This window comes from Camelina sativa, chromosome 17 (assembly GCF_030686135.1).
Source record: "Camelina sativa cultivar CO46 ecotype springtype chromosome 17, ASM3068613v1".
In the NCBI taxonomy this organism is placed as follows: domain Eukaryota; kingdom Viridiplantae; phylum Streptophyta; class Magnoliopsida; order Brassicales; family Brassicaceae; genus Camelina; species Camelina sativa.
The window spans coordinates 9,882,654-9,899,134 of NC_141896.1; the positions used below are offsets into that span (position 1 = coordinate 9,882,654).

General features: G+C 36.2%; 3 protein-coding genes across 3 annotated transcripts; 2 read left to right on the top strand and 1 right to left on the bottom strand.

Annotated features, from left to right (window-relative positions):
• Nucleotides 1-5,392: 5,392 nt before the first annotated feature.
• LOC104756544 (uncharacterized) lies at nt 5,393-6,131 on the top strand. The gene has a single exon (XM_010479150.2). It carries the CDS (start codon nt 5,413-5,415, stop codon nt 5,890-5,892), a length of 480 nt encoding a protein of 159 aa, XP_010477452.2. The 5' UTR covers nt 5,393-5,412; the 3' UTR covers nt 5,893-6,131.
• Nucleotides 6,132-7,023: 892 nt separating this feature from the next.
• On the top strand, nt 7,024-8,349 carry LOC147923455 (uncharacterized). Its single transcript, XM_087496451.1, has one exon. It carries the CDS (start codon nt 7,024-7,026, stop codon nt 8,347-8,349), a length of 1,326 nt encoding a protein of 441 aa, XP_087352577.1.
• A 5,949-nt stretch (nt 8,350-14,298) lies between these two features.
• LOC104759346 (uncharacterized) lies at nt 14,299-15,063 on the bottom strand. The gene has a single exon (XM_010482288.2). It carries the CDS (start codon nt 15,061-15,063, stop codon nt 14,299-14,301), a length of 765 nt encoding a protein of 254 aa, XP_010480590.2.
• Nucleotides 15,064-16,481: the final 1,418 nt, after the last annotated feature.

The following is a 16,481-nucleotide window of genomic DNA, read 5'->3' on the forward strand; positions in this document are numbered from 1 at the left end:
CAAATTTTTATGAAACAACAAAAACATTAAAGATAAAAAAAACATATTACTTAATTAAAGCACATAAACATTTTATTTAATTAATATATAGTTTAATGTCCAAATTTATTCTATATATTCTTAATCAGATCCTCTTTTAATTTGTGAAAAATTGTTTGCAAAAAATTGTATCCATTCATAGCTTGCCACGTCAGCTTAGAACTAAGCCAAGATCAGTTCTACATCAAGAACTAAAAAAAAGTGTTCTAAACCACCATTCATTATTTTTTTATTTTTTTTGGGCTAAGAACACCCCCTCATGTTCTCCCTATAAAGATGGCCTTAGGCATTAACAAACAATATGTATAGACATGAGTCACATGATATCCTATTCACAGATCCACTAGATGTTAAAAGCTGACAAATTATCTAAGAACTACAATGCCTAGAGATATTAATAGATTATACCAATTTGGAATTTAAAATTTAAGTAAATTAAAAAAATATATATCATCCTACCAATAGGGGTAGCGAAGAAGAAAGTAACACAAGTCAGAGTTACAAAATAAAATATTTAAAAGTTCCAACCTATTGGTGGTTTAAAATTAATCCCACTTAATTAACATGTCATCAGCTTCCCATTCTCTCAGATCCTAGTGTCCGTAAATCCCAAGGTAATAATAATAGTCTTTGCTTAAGAGCACCCTGACAAATCATAGGTATTGTAATATCTTGGTTAAAGTTTAACTGTAGTTAATTATTGGGACCAACTTTTCATATATAATACTAGTATGTGAGTATATGAAAAGGACAGAGGTTAGTGAGTAGCTTCTAGGTGTCTGTCAAATCGTTGCATGCCTAATATTCCTTTTCTTCTTTTATTTTATATCATAAAGATTTACCAATTTTCTTAAGAAAGTGTATAAAGTATTTGTTTATTCCATTTTTACTGCGTTGGTCAAAGACATTTACCAACGTTACAGCAGTAAGATCTTTTGTCTCACCGGCCGATGTCTACGTCTTGTTTATTATGTCATGTCTGTGTCTGTCTTCTACAAACTGGATATACTGACGTTAATGTTAACAACAATAGAGTTAACAGACTAATAGCATAGCAATTATAATGTTTATTTTGTTAACAAAATTTATCGTCTATATATATATATATCCATTTTTCTAGAATAGCATGCATTGAGTTGGATTTAAACGTATTTCACGTAATAATTTGATATGTGATTGATTAATCTGTGTTTGGAAACCGAAGACTAACCATGGACTAAACAAGACTAATCCTTGAGATATATAGAAAACTAAATATCTTGCCAATCTGTGATTTTAGTACGAATACGTCAATTTACATGGAGTACCTTTGAAATCTGAAACGAAAAATTGAGTAGGAACCTTTTGAAAGCTTTTTATTGGAAAATGTATCAGGGTTAGAAGTCAATCCTAGGCATGATTTCATTATATCATCCACCTTTCTCGGTGAATAGTTATGTTATTCTCTCAGATTCCTTCTTTTAAATTCTTTAGAAACAATAGTACTTTAAGATATATATATTAGTCGTAAATTTCAATACTTACAACATAGTAGTAAATTGAAGTTGTGGTATAATATTAAGCTTGTCATCTTAATGATTGTGATAGTTCGAAACATGGTTGAGCTGTGTTTCTCCACGTATGTTTTTCATTAACATTGCAATATAAAGAACTGAGTGGTGCCAACATATTTTAGATTTTACGGTAGTGTGGGTTTAGATATGGATTTTTTTTTTTTTTTTTAATTTATTGATTTTAAAGATGTAGTTTTCATGGATTCAGACATATGGGGTGTGAGATATTGACAATGAAGGCCCAAATGAAGACAAGAAGAATGGGAAATTAGGGAGTGGTCTCAACTTTGGGACTATGTTTGTCTGAGGTTGAAAAAGCCCCATTCGTGTATTTTAAAAAATGAGCTTACATTATTTCTTTAACACACCCAACATAATGTCCCACCATGAAGGGGACACCTCCCTTTAGCTATCTCTTTCTCATTATTCTTGTGTTTTTATACTTCTTTGTTTTGTTTACAAACAGTTGCAAAGAAGTACTTATTATTATTTGTTAGAAAAATTATAACAAAAGTATAGTCACTAGCACAACAAGAATTGTAGACGCATCATCCTAATACTAATGATGTTGTCTTTCACTTCTTTGAGAAACCTCGTGAATCATGACACTATTCAAATTGACATTTTTCTCAATTTTATATCTTTCATATTGTCCAAATATCTTTATGGTTCTCACATTCTTCAATCCTTTTGAATTTTTGTTCTTCACTCTCTTGATATGAACATAGACTCTTCCAAGATTTGTGGTTTGTGATATACTTGATTGCCAACAACACTACCGTTTCCTCATTCAAAAATAGATTACCATGAATCCATGATAAAACGTTGTGTTATATTTAGTACAACGTTAGATATATGTTATATTTTGACAGGTATGTTTAACAAATCATCGAGAATGTAAATGTTCCTCGCGCGCATTTTCACACATCATCGAGAAAGAAAGAGACAACTCACTTCTGGATGATATGGTTAAGCATTCACACGAGACCTTCTGCCCGGGTGGTTAAATTGTCCGCCCGAGTTGGATACACACAAAAACATTAATCAATCACCACAATGAATGTAAATGCATTTTCACACACCATCGAGCTATGACAAAATATGAAGAAAGAGACTACTCACGTGTTGTCATCAGAGCCATCAAAGCCATTAGAGTCATCGGAGCCATCAGAGCTAAGAAGTTTTTTCCAACGGAGTAGTCTAGAAGGAGTCTTTTCCAGAATAGAGGGAGCCGTTTTCTCACGAGCAAGGATGACATCATACCCACTGCTGACAAACTTCTTGACTGTGGAAGCCAGCCTGTAATCATTGGAGATAAGAAGGACTGGGAAGGCATTCTTATGTTCAATACACCATTTGTGTTATTGTGTATAGCCTCACCTATCTTGGCATCTATATGATCCTCCTTGGATTTTTTAATCTCCGGTAGGAATCAAAACAACCTGTATTTGGATTCCATTTGCACTCATTATCTTCAATGAATCTTTGTGGATGATATTGTTTCTGACAAATGCTACTATAGGTCATTCCACACCTTGATAGCCAGCACGTTTTAAACCTCTGTCAACATTTTCTATTTTTGAAGAAGGAAACGGTAGTACACCACAACGTTTGCGTAACATATATTTTCTATTGTCATTTAGTATTGACTGTGTTATTACGTACTAAAATAAATTGTTTGTGTGACTATTTTGCTTTATAATCTAACTTCATCTTTTTGGATATATATGTGATCTTAATTAATAATTATTAGGAAATATCCCGTGCTTTAACATTTAAAATAAAAAATTATAATAGAATAATAAAAGTTATTATTATATTTTTTAAAAATAATTATTTTGTTTGAGATAATATTTATTTTCAATTGTTCTGTAAATCTATATATAGGGTTTTGAATACTAACTATTTTAGAATATTATAATAATTTATTTTTGACGTATATTACAGTTTTATATTATTTGTTTGTTGTATTTGCATCATTATTTTGTGAAATATGAAGTAGTAATTTTAATATTATAATTATGAACAAATAAAATTTATTAATTTACCAGCTATATAAATTTAGTTTTACCAATCCGCCAATGTGAAAATTAAAACACACATTTTATTTTCATAGATCGAGTAATATATCTTTTTTTTTTTAATTCAAATCACAACATATGCAAAAAAAATCTGCATTTTATTAATCATAAGTACTATATGAAAATTCCAAACAATTTGTAAATAAAATAAAATAAAGATGATAGGAGTGTGATGAAATAAAATAAAATTCCAAACAGTTCCAAACAATTTTAACAAAATTTTCAAAATCTAGTTATTAAAAATAATTATATTGACTACTTGGATATAAAATCTTAGTTTTTGAAATTTTGATTTGTTTATATATTTTTTTTAAAAATTTTGTAAATTTCGTCCATAATTTATTAGAGAGTAAAAATATATATATTTTTAACTAATAATTATTTAAAATCAATTGCATGACAATGTAAAATTAAAGAAGAAAATAAACTCTACTTGATTTATCTGTATTTTTAAAAAATCTTATCAGTTAATTTTTTTTTTCTAAGTACAAATTAATTTTGATTTGAATAGATTTCTTTTACTTTTCTAGATTTTTTTATATTTGATCTGTCAGCTTTTTTATTTTTAATTAATTATATTTATTTAATTAGTAGGATTAATCTTAATTAAATGTAATTTTTTACTAGTTTCATATTTGTACTTCTCAATTAATGTAGTATGATGTGAAAGCCGAATGTTTTAGATATACTAAATAGATTTCTTTTAAGAACATACTAATGGTGCACAAATTCCTTTTTTTGAAAGCATTAGTTTGAACTATTCAAAATATCATGTTCAAGATATTATTCTTTATGAGGTCACTATACTAGTAGTAGTGGTCAATTTAATTGTCTTTTGCGATTTAAGATTTACTTGAATTTGTATTCAGTAGAATTGGTCTTATTTTGAATTTGTGCGGAGATATAAGTTAAGCTTTTATCGTGAGAAACGATCATAAATCAAAATTATGGATATTAAAATTATGGATATTATGGAAATTATGGATATTATGTGTATATTAAATTGTTTTTTTTTTAAATAGTTGCACATATCTAGGCTACAAATATTTGAAATCACTTTTGGATTAATTTTGCTAATGAGGACAAAAAAGTTTACATGTGCAATTTCCAAATCCGAATGATAAATTGCGATCCAAACTCCATCCTCCCGAATCACAAACAAACGGATTTGTGCGTTTTGTATATCGAAAATACCACAACGTTTTTTTTATAACTTTCCACCAAAATAAAACTTAACTTTTTAACTCAAAAATGCTTTTCTTTTAACAATATACATTAGATTAATTTTTACATTGAACCGGAACAATATTAAATTCTGATCTAAGACGAAATTCCAAGAAAAAAATTAAGGATATGTTGTTGTAAAAAAAAAATATTAAGGATATGTTAAATAAAAATTAGAATATAAACCGGAATTTTAAGGATATTGTTTGAACAATATACAAAACACTGAGTTTTTGGACTATATATCTACGTTTATTTGCTACAAAAAAAAATAAAAAAAAATTAAGGATATTGTTCGAACAATATTAAATCATCGATGATATATATTTTGTAAACAGAAAAATCCGATAAAACCGTATAATATATACCAATACCTAACTGAGCAAATCCGGATTGAGCCCTCCTAGATCCAAGCCCTACAGGAGTCCAAAACCTATATATATTTAAGTATAAACAGAAAACAACGTTCCAACCAAGAGAAGAAACCCTAAAAAGCAAACCTCGTATTCTTTGTAATGGATTTTCATGGCGAAACAGTATCCCTCAACCATGAAATCGACCACATACCTAAACTTGAAGACGCTGGGAGAATCAAAGTCTATGTGAGCATCCGACATCGTATAAGAGATTGCCAGCCAATACTGGCTTTCTCCTTGCCTGCCAGAGAGTTTCAGGATAACTTCATGGGGTATAGATGGGAACAACTGAATTGCTTAGAGGACGATGAACGTCTCAGTATCTCTCAGGTTGATTTCGCGAGGAGGGAACTCAGTAGACTTGTTACTGACGTCATGTTCTACTCGGTTAAATATTCTCCATATTGTGCTCTGTCAATTTATATTACCTTTAAGTTCAGTCCTAAACCTCCTCCTATGGTTGAAGAGTATAAATCATTGGAAGAGATGACGACGAAATACGAAGAGTATAAGCATCTCCCTGTAGATGAGAGCGTAATGCGCATCCAAGAGCCGAACTGGAACGTCTTTCACTTCTAGAAAAGGAAACACAACCTTGAGATTTGTTTATTGATTTTATTTTATTGGTGTTATATTTAATTTCTCTTATAAATAGGATTGAAGCTAGGTGGCATGAACTTCATCCAAGAGTTTTGAGGGATTTAGGGTTTAACCGAGGGAAAAGAAGAAACTCTATTTGAGAATTTTTTGCTATGTTACCTTATTGTTTTGTGTTTTATATTATCCTAAATTCTTAATAAAGGTTTTGAGTTTTGGAATTTGTTTTAGACTCTAATAGAGCACCACTGGTATCCGATTTAGAATGGCAAGTAAGCACCCATGATTTGGTTTAATGAGTTTAAATTGGGAGAAAGAGTCGTGACCTTACCATGTGGGCACTAGTTGTATCCTCGAGTGGTTTGGCCACCAATCATATTTGTCCATTGTGCAGTTTCGAGTTACCATGTGAGAGTTAGACGAACTACTACTTCCGGTGAAACGTGCTCAAGAATTTAGTTCAATTGTTTAAGGGTTTTCAATCTTTGGCTTTTTAAGCTTATGAAAACAGAGAATTTAGCCATTTAGGTAAATGACTTTATATGAAAGAAAGTTCAAAACTTGCATAAGTGATTGTGTTTGTTGTAAGTGTTGTGATTGTTGTACAAGATGCTGAGGTTGAGATGGTTGCTGATGTTTGCTGCAAGTTAAATGACTCGAAATCACGAAATCAGAGAGAGAGGAGAGTATGTGAGGACTCTGTTGGAAAAATTCGATGGAGACCAAGGCACTGTCAACGCATAATCACTTGAATCTAGCCATGCAGAGCTGATGGCGATTTGGCAACAGAGTTGCAGAGCCTGGACTGGAGTTATTTTCTTTCCATAGCGAGTGAAGCATAACTTGAATATCTCGTGTGTTGTGTAATGTGTATAGTGCTATATTGTAATATTAAATCATTTGTAAAAGTCATATATATGTGTGTTCGCCAAGATCATGGAGCTTTCAAATTTTATTGAACTCTTGGTTTCAAATGGTCAATAGCCTTTTTGCTAAACATGTGATAGATTTGGTCGACGACATTCAAACTCGTTTGAGATACAGTCAACTTTCCCATTTGAGATTGGCACTCTACCTGTTAGATATTTTGGACTGCCGCTTCTCACCAAAGCTATGTCCAGGGGTGACTATCAGCCACTTATTGATAAGATTCGAACGAGAATAAGCTCATGGACTGGTCGGTTCCTTTCTTATGGCGGTAGGCTTCAGCTCATCAAATCTGTCCTCCTCAGCATTACAAACTTCTGGTCCTCTGCTTTTCGGTTACCAAGCAGTTGTCTGAAGGAAATAAACAACTTGTGTTCCGCTTTCTTGTGGAGTGGTCCGGACTTGAAAACACACAATGCTAAAGTGGCTTGGGATGCTGTCTGCTTACCTTTCGGTGAGGGAGGTCTTGGCCTGCGACCACTAAAGGAGGTAAACACCGTTTGTGGCCTTAAACTTATTTGGAGATTGCTCTCTACGAATTCCCTATGGAGTCAGTGGGTGCATACATATCTTATCCGGCAATCATCCTTTTGGGACGTCGGGGACTCGCCTCAGCGGGGTTCGTGGATGTGGCGGAAGTTGCTCAAACTACGAGGGTTAGCTAAGCAGTTTCACAGCAAAGACATCAAATGCGGTCGTACGACTTCGTTCTGGTATGACTGTTGGTCTCCAATGGGTAGGCTGCATGATTTGTTTGGTGACCGGGATTTTATTGATCTTGGGATCTCAAAACAAGATACGGTTGAATCAGTTATGCTACACCACAGGGTGCGGCGGCATAGAGTCGACTCTCTCAACACAGTGGAACGCCTCATTACCACTGTCACTGCTAAGAGGAAGCCGATGCAGTTGATGTGCATTTGTGGCGTCATAGAACTGGTCCAAAGAAAAAGTTCTCGACAAAAGACCTGGCTCCAGTTGCGCATAACCACGCCTGTGCAACACTGGGCAGAGGGTGTTTGGTTTCCTCAAGCAACCCCAAAATATGCTTTTTTGACTTGGCTCGGCATGCTTAATAGACTCTCCACTGGAGACAGAATGTTGAAGTGGAACCAGTCTGTTGACTCCTCTTGCTCGTTCTGCTCGGCACCCTTGGAAACTCGATCTCACATCTTTTTCCAATGCTCTTACTCGCATCAGATTTGGCATGCGCTCACCTCGGGTTTCCTTGGGGTTCACTCAACATCTGATTGGGAATCCATTAAGACCCTCTCCTCGAACTCAACCCTTGACAACAATCTCTGGCTGTTACTACGATGTTCTCTTCATGTTGCCCTCCACTCCATTTGGCTTGAACGCAATAATCGTCGCCATGGTGAATCCCCCGTACCTGCCACTACCCTGCTTCAACGGATTGATCGAACCATCAGAAACAAGCTTCTGCTCCTTCAAGATTCGGGAAACCGTTCATCTAGGGAGGCTCTCACCCTATGGTCCACCACTAGAATCTAACTAATGTATGCTTTTCAACAAAGCTTAAACCCAGCTTATATTTGATGTAAAGAGAAAACGGTTTTTTTGATGAATAAAATTTTACATTCATTCAAAAAAAAAAAAAAAAAAAAAAAAAAAAAAAAACTCGTTTGAGATATTTTTTATATTGTTTATTAAATTATTTTCACATGTTAGTTTCTGTTTTCAACTGAATTTGGAATTCTGGTCTATTCATTCTGATTTCTAAACTGGATTTCCACATAGTCACCATTAAAAGAAATAGAAATTTCATATTGAGCAAAAAGTTTATAGGAAGAAGCAATTTTGTAACGCATTCTTTCTTTTTATATTTTTGTTTTCCACAAATAAAAATAAAATGTTGAACTAAAAGGTCGTCTTCCTCAGCTTCTTCTCCAAGAAGCGAATTTGTATACCTTTTAATTATTTTGCAAAACAAAACGTTCATCACCACCTCTTATCTCTTTCTCCTATGTACGTAAGAGAGTTATAAATTGGCCTTCCACACAGCTTTATTGATTACCTTCGCCACAAATTGCATGAACCATCCACATTCTCTCTCGACTGATCTAGTACTTATCCCACTGCGCTTCCCGTCAAATGACGCCACACACATTTTTCCAGCCTCTACCTTCATTTCAGTCTTTGGGAAAGAGAGAGACGTAACAGCATGAGAAAATCTTTCTTTACAAATTTCTGAAGGTAGAGCTGGAGGAGTACCACTACAGAAATTACGATCATCGATTTGCTCAACCTCAAGACCATGAACCATGACTCGAGTGTCACATCTTCATTTTGCATACTTATGCAAAATTGGCCTGCAAAGTCAAACATCAAATGAGAATTAGTTTTTATATATTTAAAAATATTTAAAGATTTTAATACTATATATGAGATTCTCTTTTTCCACAATACTATATATGAGATAAAATATGTAATTATATACTATTTATTTTTCAAAATATGTGAAATCGGAGAGATTTACTGAAAAACCTTATAATTTATGGAAATTAGTCTTCTAAAATCTGTTTTTTTTTTCTTCTTCTAATTTAAACATGGCCCGCTCCCGTTAGCCTAAATGTGGATAATAATTAATCTGCTGTATAATAATATATTTTTGGTTAAAAACATAAAGTTTTTTAATTTTAAATATATTTTAAAATATAAAAGATGATCAGATATATTATTTTAAATATATTTGATGTCATTTATAGTTTTTCCATTATATTAAGTAATTTAATTGATTTGTTTTTTTTGGTAGGAGAAGGGAAGACAAAGTCTCCCCTCATATTATTATTAGAAAAGAAAAAAACTACAAACGGACCGTCCTTGGTCGAGTATCACCAACAGCATCCTCAAGAATAATCTCTTGAACACACTCAGGGCTAACTAACAAAGCATGAAAATCTAAAGGAAGAGAAAAACATAGTTCGCTAATCCATCGGCAAGACGATTAGTCTCTATATAGCACAACCGTACTAGGAAAGACAGGGGATGAAAGTCTTCAATCCCTGACTTTAAAAAACTAACCACCAGCTTCGAGTCCACCTCAAATTCCACCGCGTACATCCCATTTCCCATGCCATCACCAAGCCATAATAGATACCCCAAAGTTCCGCAAAAGGTGCTGAGCAGAACCCTACATTCAAAACAAAACCAGTAATCCAGTTCCTGTCACCATCACGCAGAGCACCGCCGGCTGTAGCCATCCCTGGGTTACCATGCGATGCCCCATCCGTGTTTAGTTTCACCCACCCCATATGTGGTGGACACCATGATATCAATCGTTCCTCATTAACCCTTCCAGCTCTCTCACCACCCGAAACCAGAAAAGCATTATAACTCTCCACCGCCAAGTCCTTCACGAAATGAACCCTGTCTCGAAAACGACCCAAACCACCAAAAATATCACCACATCTCCACTTCCACCCCCACCAAACTGCTCCAGCAAACAGAGTGGCCCAAGAGTGACCGTTCCTTTCCACACTATCCGACAGATTAGCATACAACCACTCCAATAGCGACGCATCAAAGAAAGACTATTGTCGTCCCTGTGGCACCAACCTTCGCCAAACACCTGCCATTGCCGGACCAATCTCGCAGAACATGTATGATCGTCTTCTCCCCACTACTAAAAACAGAGCAAATGCTTGAATCACTCATATGTCGTCTAACGCATTCAACATTTGTCATCAAATTCTGATGGGAAACCAGCCAAAGGAAACAGCAAACTCGCTATGTCGTCCTAACCCTCCAAATACACGAAAAAAACTGGCTCATGTCTAGTTGCGGCTCAGTACTCCTTCGCAACAACCCATAAGCAGAACTGACAGTAAAACACCCATTTGACGTCTCTCCCCACGACACCCTATCTGAACCTCCCGTTAAAGTATCAATAACCACAGCGTGGAGGCAGAGGCGTAAATTCTCCGACAAGTAAGGAGCGAGTATATTCCAATCCCATCCCATATCATTTCGCCAAGCATCACCTGCCATCATCTCCAATATGTTCGCTGGCAACTCCCCACACACTACTTCCATCAGAGGCTTAGGGAGGAGCCATTTATCTTTCCAAAACCGTATGGTCCTTCCATCTCCAATCACCCAGCTTAGACCCGGAATTACCACTTCTCTCAACCCTATACACACACTTCTCCAGGTAGATGACCATGTGCCTTTAGACACCAGCCATGAACCATCATGAATGGCGCCCACTTTATATTTGGATCTTAACACGCGTGCCCAGCGGCTCTCTGTCTCGTGTAGTAAGCGCCATCTGACTTTTCCAAGCAAAGAAACATTCATGTCCATAGCCATGCGAATACCCAGATCCCCTTCCTGTTTTGTTCGACACACTCTCTTACAGGATAACAGGTGGAGTTTATGCTTCTCTGATGTACTTCCCCATAGGAAACTTCGAGAAACTTTATCCAAAGCAGCTAGAGTTGATTTTGGCAAACAGATGGTACTCATAGAGTGAATTGGAATTGACGAGAGGACAGCCTTAGTGAGAGTTAACCGACCCGCAAAGCTAAGAAATCTTCCCTTCCAGCCAGCTAACCTTGAGGAAACCTTCTCAAGCACCTTCCTGAAAGTTTCTTTGTTTATTCTTTTGTGGAGAACCGGCATCCCAAGGTATTTACCTAGCACCTTAGTAGAACCAATCCCACTCTCTGCACTGATACGCTCTTCAAGGTCTCGACTCACATTCTCTGAGAAAATTTTTTTGGTCTTATCCAAACTCACTTTTTGACCTGAGGCAAGGCACAACCGTTCCAAAACCTTTTGAATAACACGAACCTGCGCCACAGAAGCTTCAACGAATAGTATTAGATCATCCGCAAAACAAATGTGCGAGAGTTTTGGACCTCCTCTGGACAAAGCTATTGGTGTCCATTCCCTGGAGTCAACAGCCAACTCAACAAGATGACAAAGCCTCTCTAAGCATAAGACAAAGAGATAAGGTGACAGTGGATCACCCTGTCGCAAGCCTCTAGAGGGTTTAAACGGAGTATTCCTCTCCCCATTCCACAACACCATCATCGAGGGATCCACCACACACTGCATGATCCAGCGATGCCAGCAATCAGAGAGTTCCGCAACTGAGAGAGTTTCCTCTAAGAAATCCCATCTAATACGATCATATGCTTTTTCTAGATCAAGCTTCAGCAACATCCATCCTTTCTTGTCCTTCTTACGCCACATAGAGTGTACCGCCTCCTGGATTACAACGATATTGTCCAAGCTCAACCTCCCTGGAATAAAGCTAGCCTATGCAGGACCAATCAGCTTAGGCATCACCTTCTTAAGTCGTGTCACCATAGTTTTAGTAATAGTTTTAAATAAAACATTACATAAACTGATAGGGCGAATTTGTGACATTAACTCTGGTTTCCCAACCTTGGCAATCAGCACAACCAATGCATCATTTGCCTCCACAGGTAAGATCCCTAAGTCAAAATAATTCAACACAAATTGGACCACCGAGGGACCAACCACATCCCAGCCAAACTGATAAAAACCAGGCTGGAATCCATCTGGACCCGGTGATTTGAATTTTCCCATACTTCGAATGGAGCTCTCAACTTCCACTTTTCTCTAGATTTTTGGAACCAAAGTATCTCCTCCTGCTCGAGAACCAACTCTAGCTCCTTTACCAAATCCTCCTCCTCTCGTAACAAATTATCTGACTATTAAATATCCAACTGATATGCACGCTCTTAATCTTCGTTTCCAGAGACTCCTTTCTTCGCTGGATATCACCAAACACCTCACGATTCCATTTCTTGAGCTTATCATGCAATCTCTGTAAAGCCACCTGTGTAGTAACCTCCGCATCCCACGAGGTTGCCAGCAGCTCTTTAAAAGCAGGATGATTCAACCAAGCAGCCTCAAATCTAAAAAGACGCCTTCGTGGATCACCTCTTATTTCCAGGCTGAGCTGTAGATATAACGGAGCATGATCTGATGCCAAAAACGGAAGGTGAGATACAGTCGCACTTCTTACCACCTAAGACGAGTTTGAGCACAACATAACACACGGTCCAGTCACTTAGCAACATAAGTACTTACTACACGCCCACGCCGCCATGTGAACTTATGTCCTTTAAACCCCATGTCAATGAGGGAATTAGTATTTATCCAATCACCAAATTCCAGGGAGTTATGAGACAGACGACCATTCCCCCGGATATCTCATCCAAATGTACTACCGTATTGAAATCACCACCCACAATAATTGGTTCACTAACCCCCTGCAACACCTGGCTAAGCTTTCCAAAGCCCCTGCCTACGACTAGGTGTGGGGGCAGCATACACAACCACCACATGAATCAGATCCCTCCATTATCAACTCTCGCATGGATAAACTGATCTAAGGATTCAACAAGAGACACCATCCCCACACACGTTCTCCACAAAAACCAGATACCACCACTCTATCCCACAACATCCACTCGAAAAGACTGATCAAATCCCAACCCCGCACAGATTCGCATTGCTCTATCTCCACCTGCATGGGTCTCAAACAGAGCTAGCAAATTCGTTGGAAAATTCTTCAACATATATCTTACCGATCGCCTAAAATTGGTTTTATTAGCCTCCCGACAGTTCCAAAAGATGCAATTCATCATAACAAACAAAGTATACCATAAAACAACCGGGGAACCCCATCAAGCCAGTCAGAGAACCACCGTTCCATCCGGGGGTTGATCCTCTTCCACCATATCTCGTGATCTTGACACATCCTCCAACAGGGACTATGGTTGGACATCCGACGGGATCTCCCCCGACCCCGAGTCCGCTTGTACCAATCCACCATCACTAGCCTTCACAAAAACACCTCTAGGGCGACGTCCCCCTTCCGACTCCAATCGAAGACGTTCCCTGAGACAAAAAGTTCAATCTCCCCTTACGCAGGACCAAAGATCAAAACCCGGGTGGGCTTATTCTTAAATTGTTTTGATTTCGGCCCATTAGCAGCTGAGCTTCGTTGGCCCGTAGAACTTTTCTCCTTAGCACCCATTTTCAGCCCATTAGAGCCAACTGTATTATGATCCATTAAGTCTTTATTCTTCTCTTGAATTACTTGCCCTCCACGCTTCAAATTATGCACCGTATCCCCAAATAAGCGATTTTCCTTATCATAAGTTCTTGAAATCACGAGATCCCGTATCTCTGAAGATACCAATCCCAACTCTAGGTTACCAAAACTGTTCGTGACCGGGATATTCGCGAGCAGATTATTCGAAGGGATTTCCTTCAGATTTCTTACCATGTTTGGCTCCGACGGCCCTGCGGCAAAAACAATGGGCGGAGTTCTCGTCTCCGTCCGTCGACCATTTCTCCTCACCACCGTGAAACCGTCATCCCCCGCCGGAGATTCCCTTGACTCACCAACCACTGGTACCACAGGCTTCTCCCCTCCCTCAGTTGGACTCTGCCTCACCATCACCGTCCGACCTTTAGGACATGAATGTACCATGGAACAAATATTGTAAGACCCTCGTAAGCAACAAAGTAACGCTCACCATTAATCATAATTGTCCCTTTCAAAGGTTTCCTTAAATTAACTTCAACATAGACTCTCGCAAACCTAGCACGCTCAACGTTCAGCGTCATCATGTTCACTTTAATTGGGCTTCCCAACCCTTTCGCAAGTCGCATAAGAATGGACTGATGGTAAAAATTAAGAGGAATGTTTGTCAGCCGAATCCACACCGGCGTCATGACAATTTCATCCCTCAAAGGATCAAATTCCGGTGACCAAGCCTTTACCATGAGGTAACTACCAAACGCCTTCCAAGGACCCCCTGTCAAAGCTGCCAAAAACTCTTCCTCAATATCAAAACGAATCATGAAGAACTGCCTTGGAAGATCCAACACATACATCCCTCCCTTTGGATTCCACAGCTCCCTCAACTTTCTGCTCAGCACCGCAATTGATATGTTACGCCCCAACACCTTCACAATCATACATTGCTTCCACATGCCATTCATAACATCAAGAATCTCTGCCCCAATCGTTACCACCGGCTCACCATCTTCCCCATTCGGAAACTCTAGCCGCATTCGAGAATCAACAAACGCATCATCCAGTAAAACCTCTGGCACCCGTCTCTTCCCCGCATTACTACCAATAACTTTCTGAACCCAAGACCGATGGCCATCCGGGAGATCCCCCGAAGGACGGTCCTGCACACCACACTCCGACATTGTAGCATCCTGATTACCCGCCGCCAAAACCCTAGAATCGCCCAGAGAGAGAGAGATACCCTTAGTGTAGGACAACGCAGCTGCTTCAAAACAGAAATTTTGGTCAGTAATTTAATTGATTGACATATGAGAAACCTCTGCATAGCTTTTATTTGTTATTGATTACCATCAAGTTTTTTGTTTTACATAATATGAAAAATATTAGAATTGATATTTGAAGATTTTAATATAATAATAAACACATCATTAATATTTTTCATTATAAGTTTTTTTTTGTATATCTATATATATTATAAATTTATTTTAATAAAATATTTGATTAATTCTAACAAATATACATCTATTATTTGTTAAATTTCTTATACCAAAAATAGACTTAATAATATATATATATATATATATATATATATTATTCTAATCCACTAAAGATTTTGTAATGGTTTATAAAATTAAATTTATCATATAACAAACTAATATTCATTTGATGGTGTAGATAAGTTACTATTATTTATGTATTTAATTTAGAATTACGAAATAACAAAGAAATATTATTTTTGAACTTTGTAAAACTTTTTATTTTTATTTATTCTCTAATCAAAAAAATTATTTATTTTATTAAAGTAATTTATAATTAAATTTCATTTTTAATTACATTATTACTTATTAATGATTTTCAGTTATTTTTGGTAAGATCTATATTAAATTCATGCGGATTTTTAGATACTCTAATTGGATGATCCAATTGAATTTTCATCAATACCAAATTACCTTTATTAATTTTAAATTCTTTTTCTAAAAACAATAATTGAGTGGCAATTGAAGTAATTAGATTCATAATTTTGGACATGTTCTAATTTGTACTTCTCTTTTAATATTATAGAAATTAGCATAAAATTGTAATAGATTTTTATTTATATGTGCATCTTCTTATCACTTAGTACTGATTGTGTTATGAGATTACGTACTAATGTAAATTGTTTCCGCAACTTTTTTACTTTATACTAGGATTTTACCCGCGGTACACCGCGGGAATAAATTATAAATTATTGTATTTTAGATAATAATTTTTAATTTATTTAGTTTTCAAATTCTCAATTAATTAACTTTTGTCGAATTAATTTAGATTTTTTAGAATATTTTTCTTCTTCTTACGTTTTACAAAGTTTATAACCTAATTACATTAAATTTGTTATTAGATAGAATATAAAATTCTAGATTTGTTTTGTTCTCTAGAATTAAACAGAGGTATATGCCTATATAGTATGTAAGTGTATATTTTGTTGTTGTAAGCTTGATTTAATTAGGAGATAAGGCCATGTATATTTAGGAGAAATCTAAATATACATAAGATAAGGTCAATTATATTTAGGAGGATCTAAATATATATTTTGGGAGTTATCCAATTGGGTTTTGGTCTT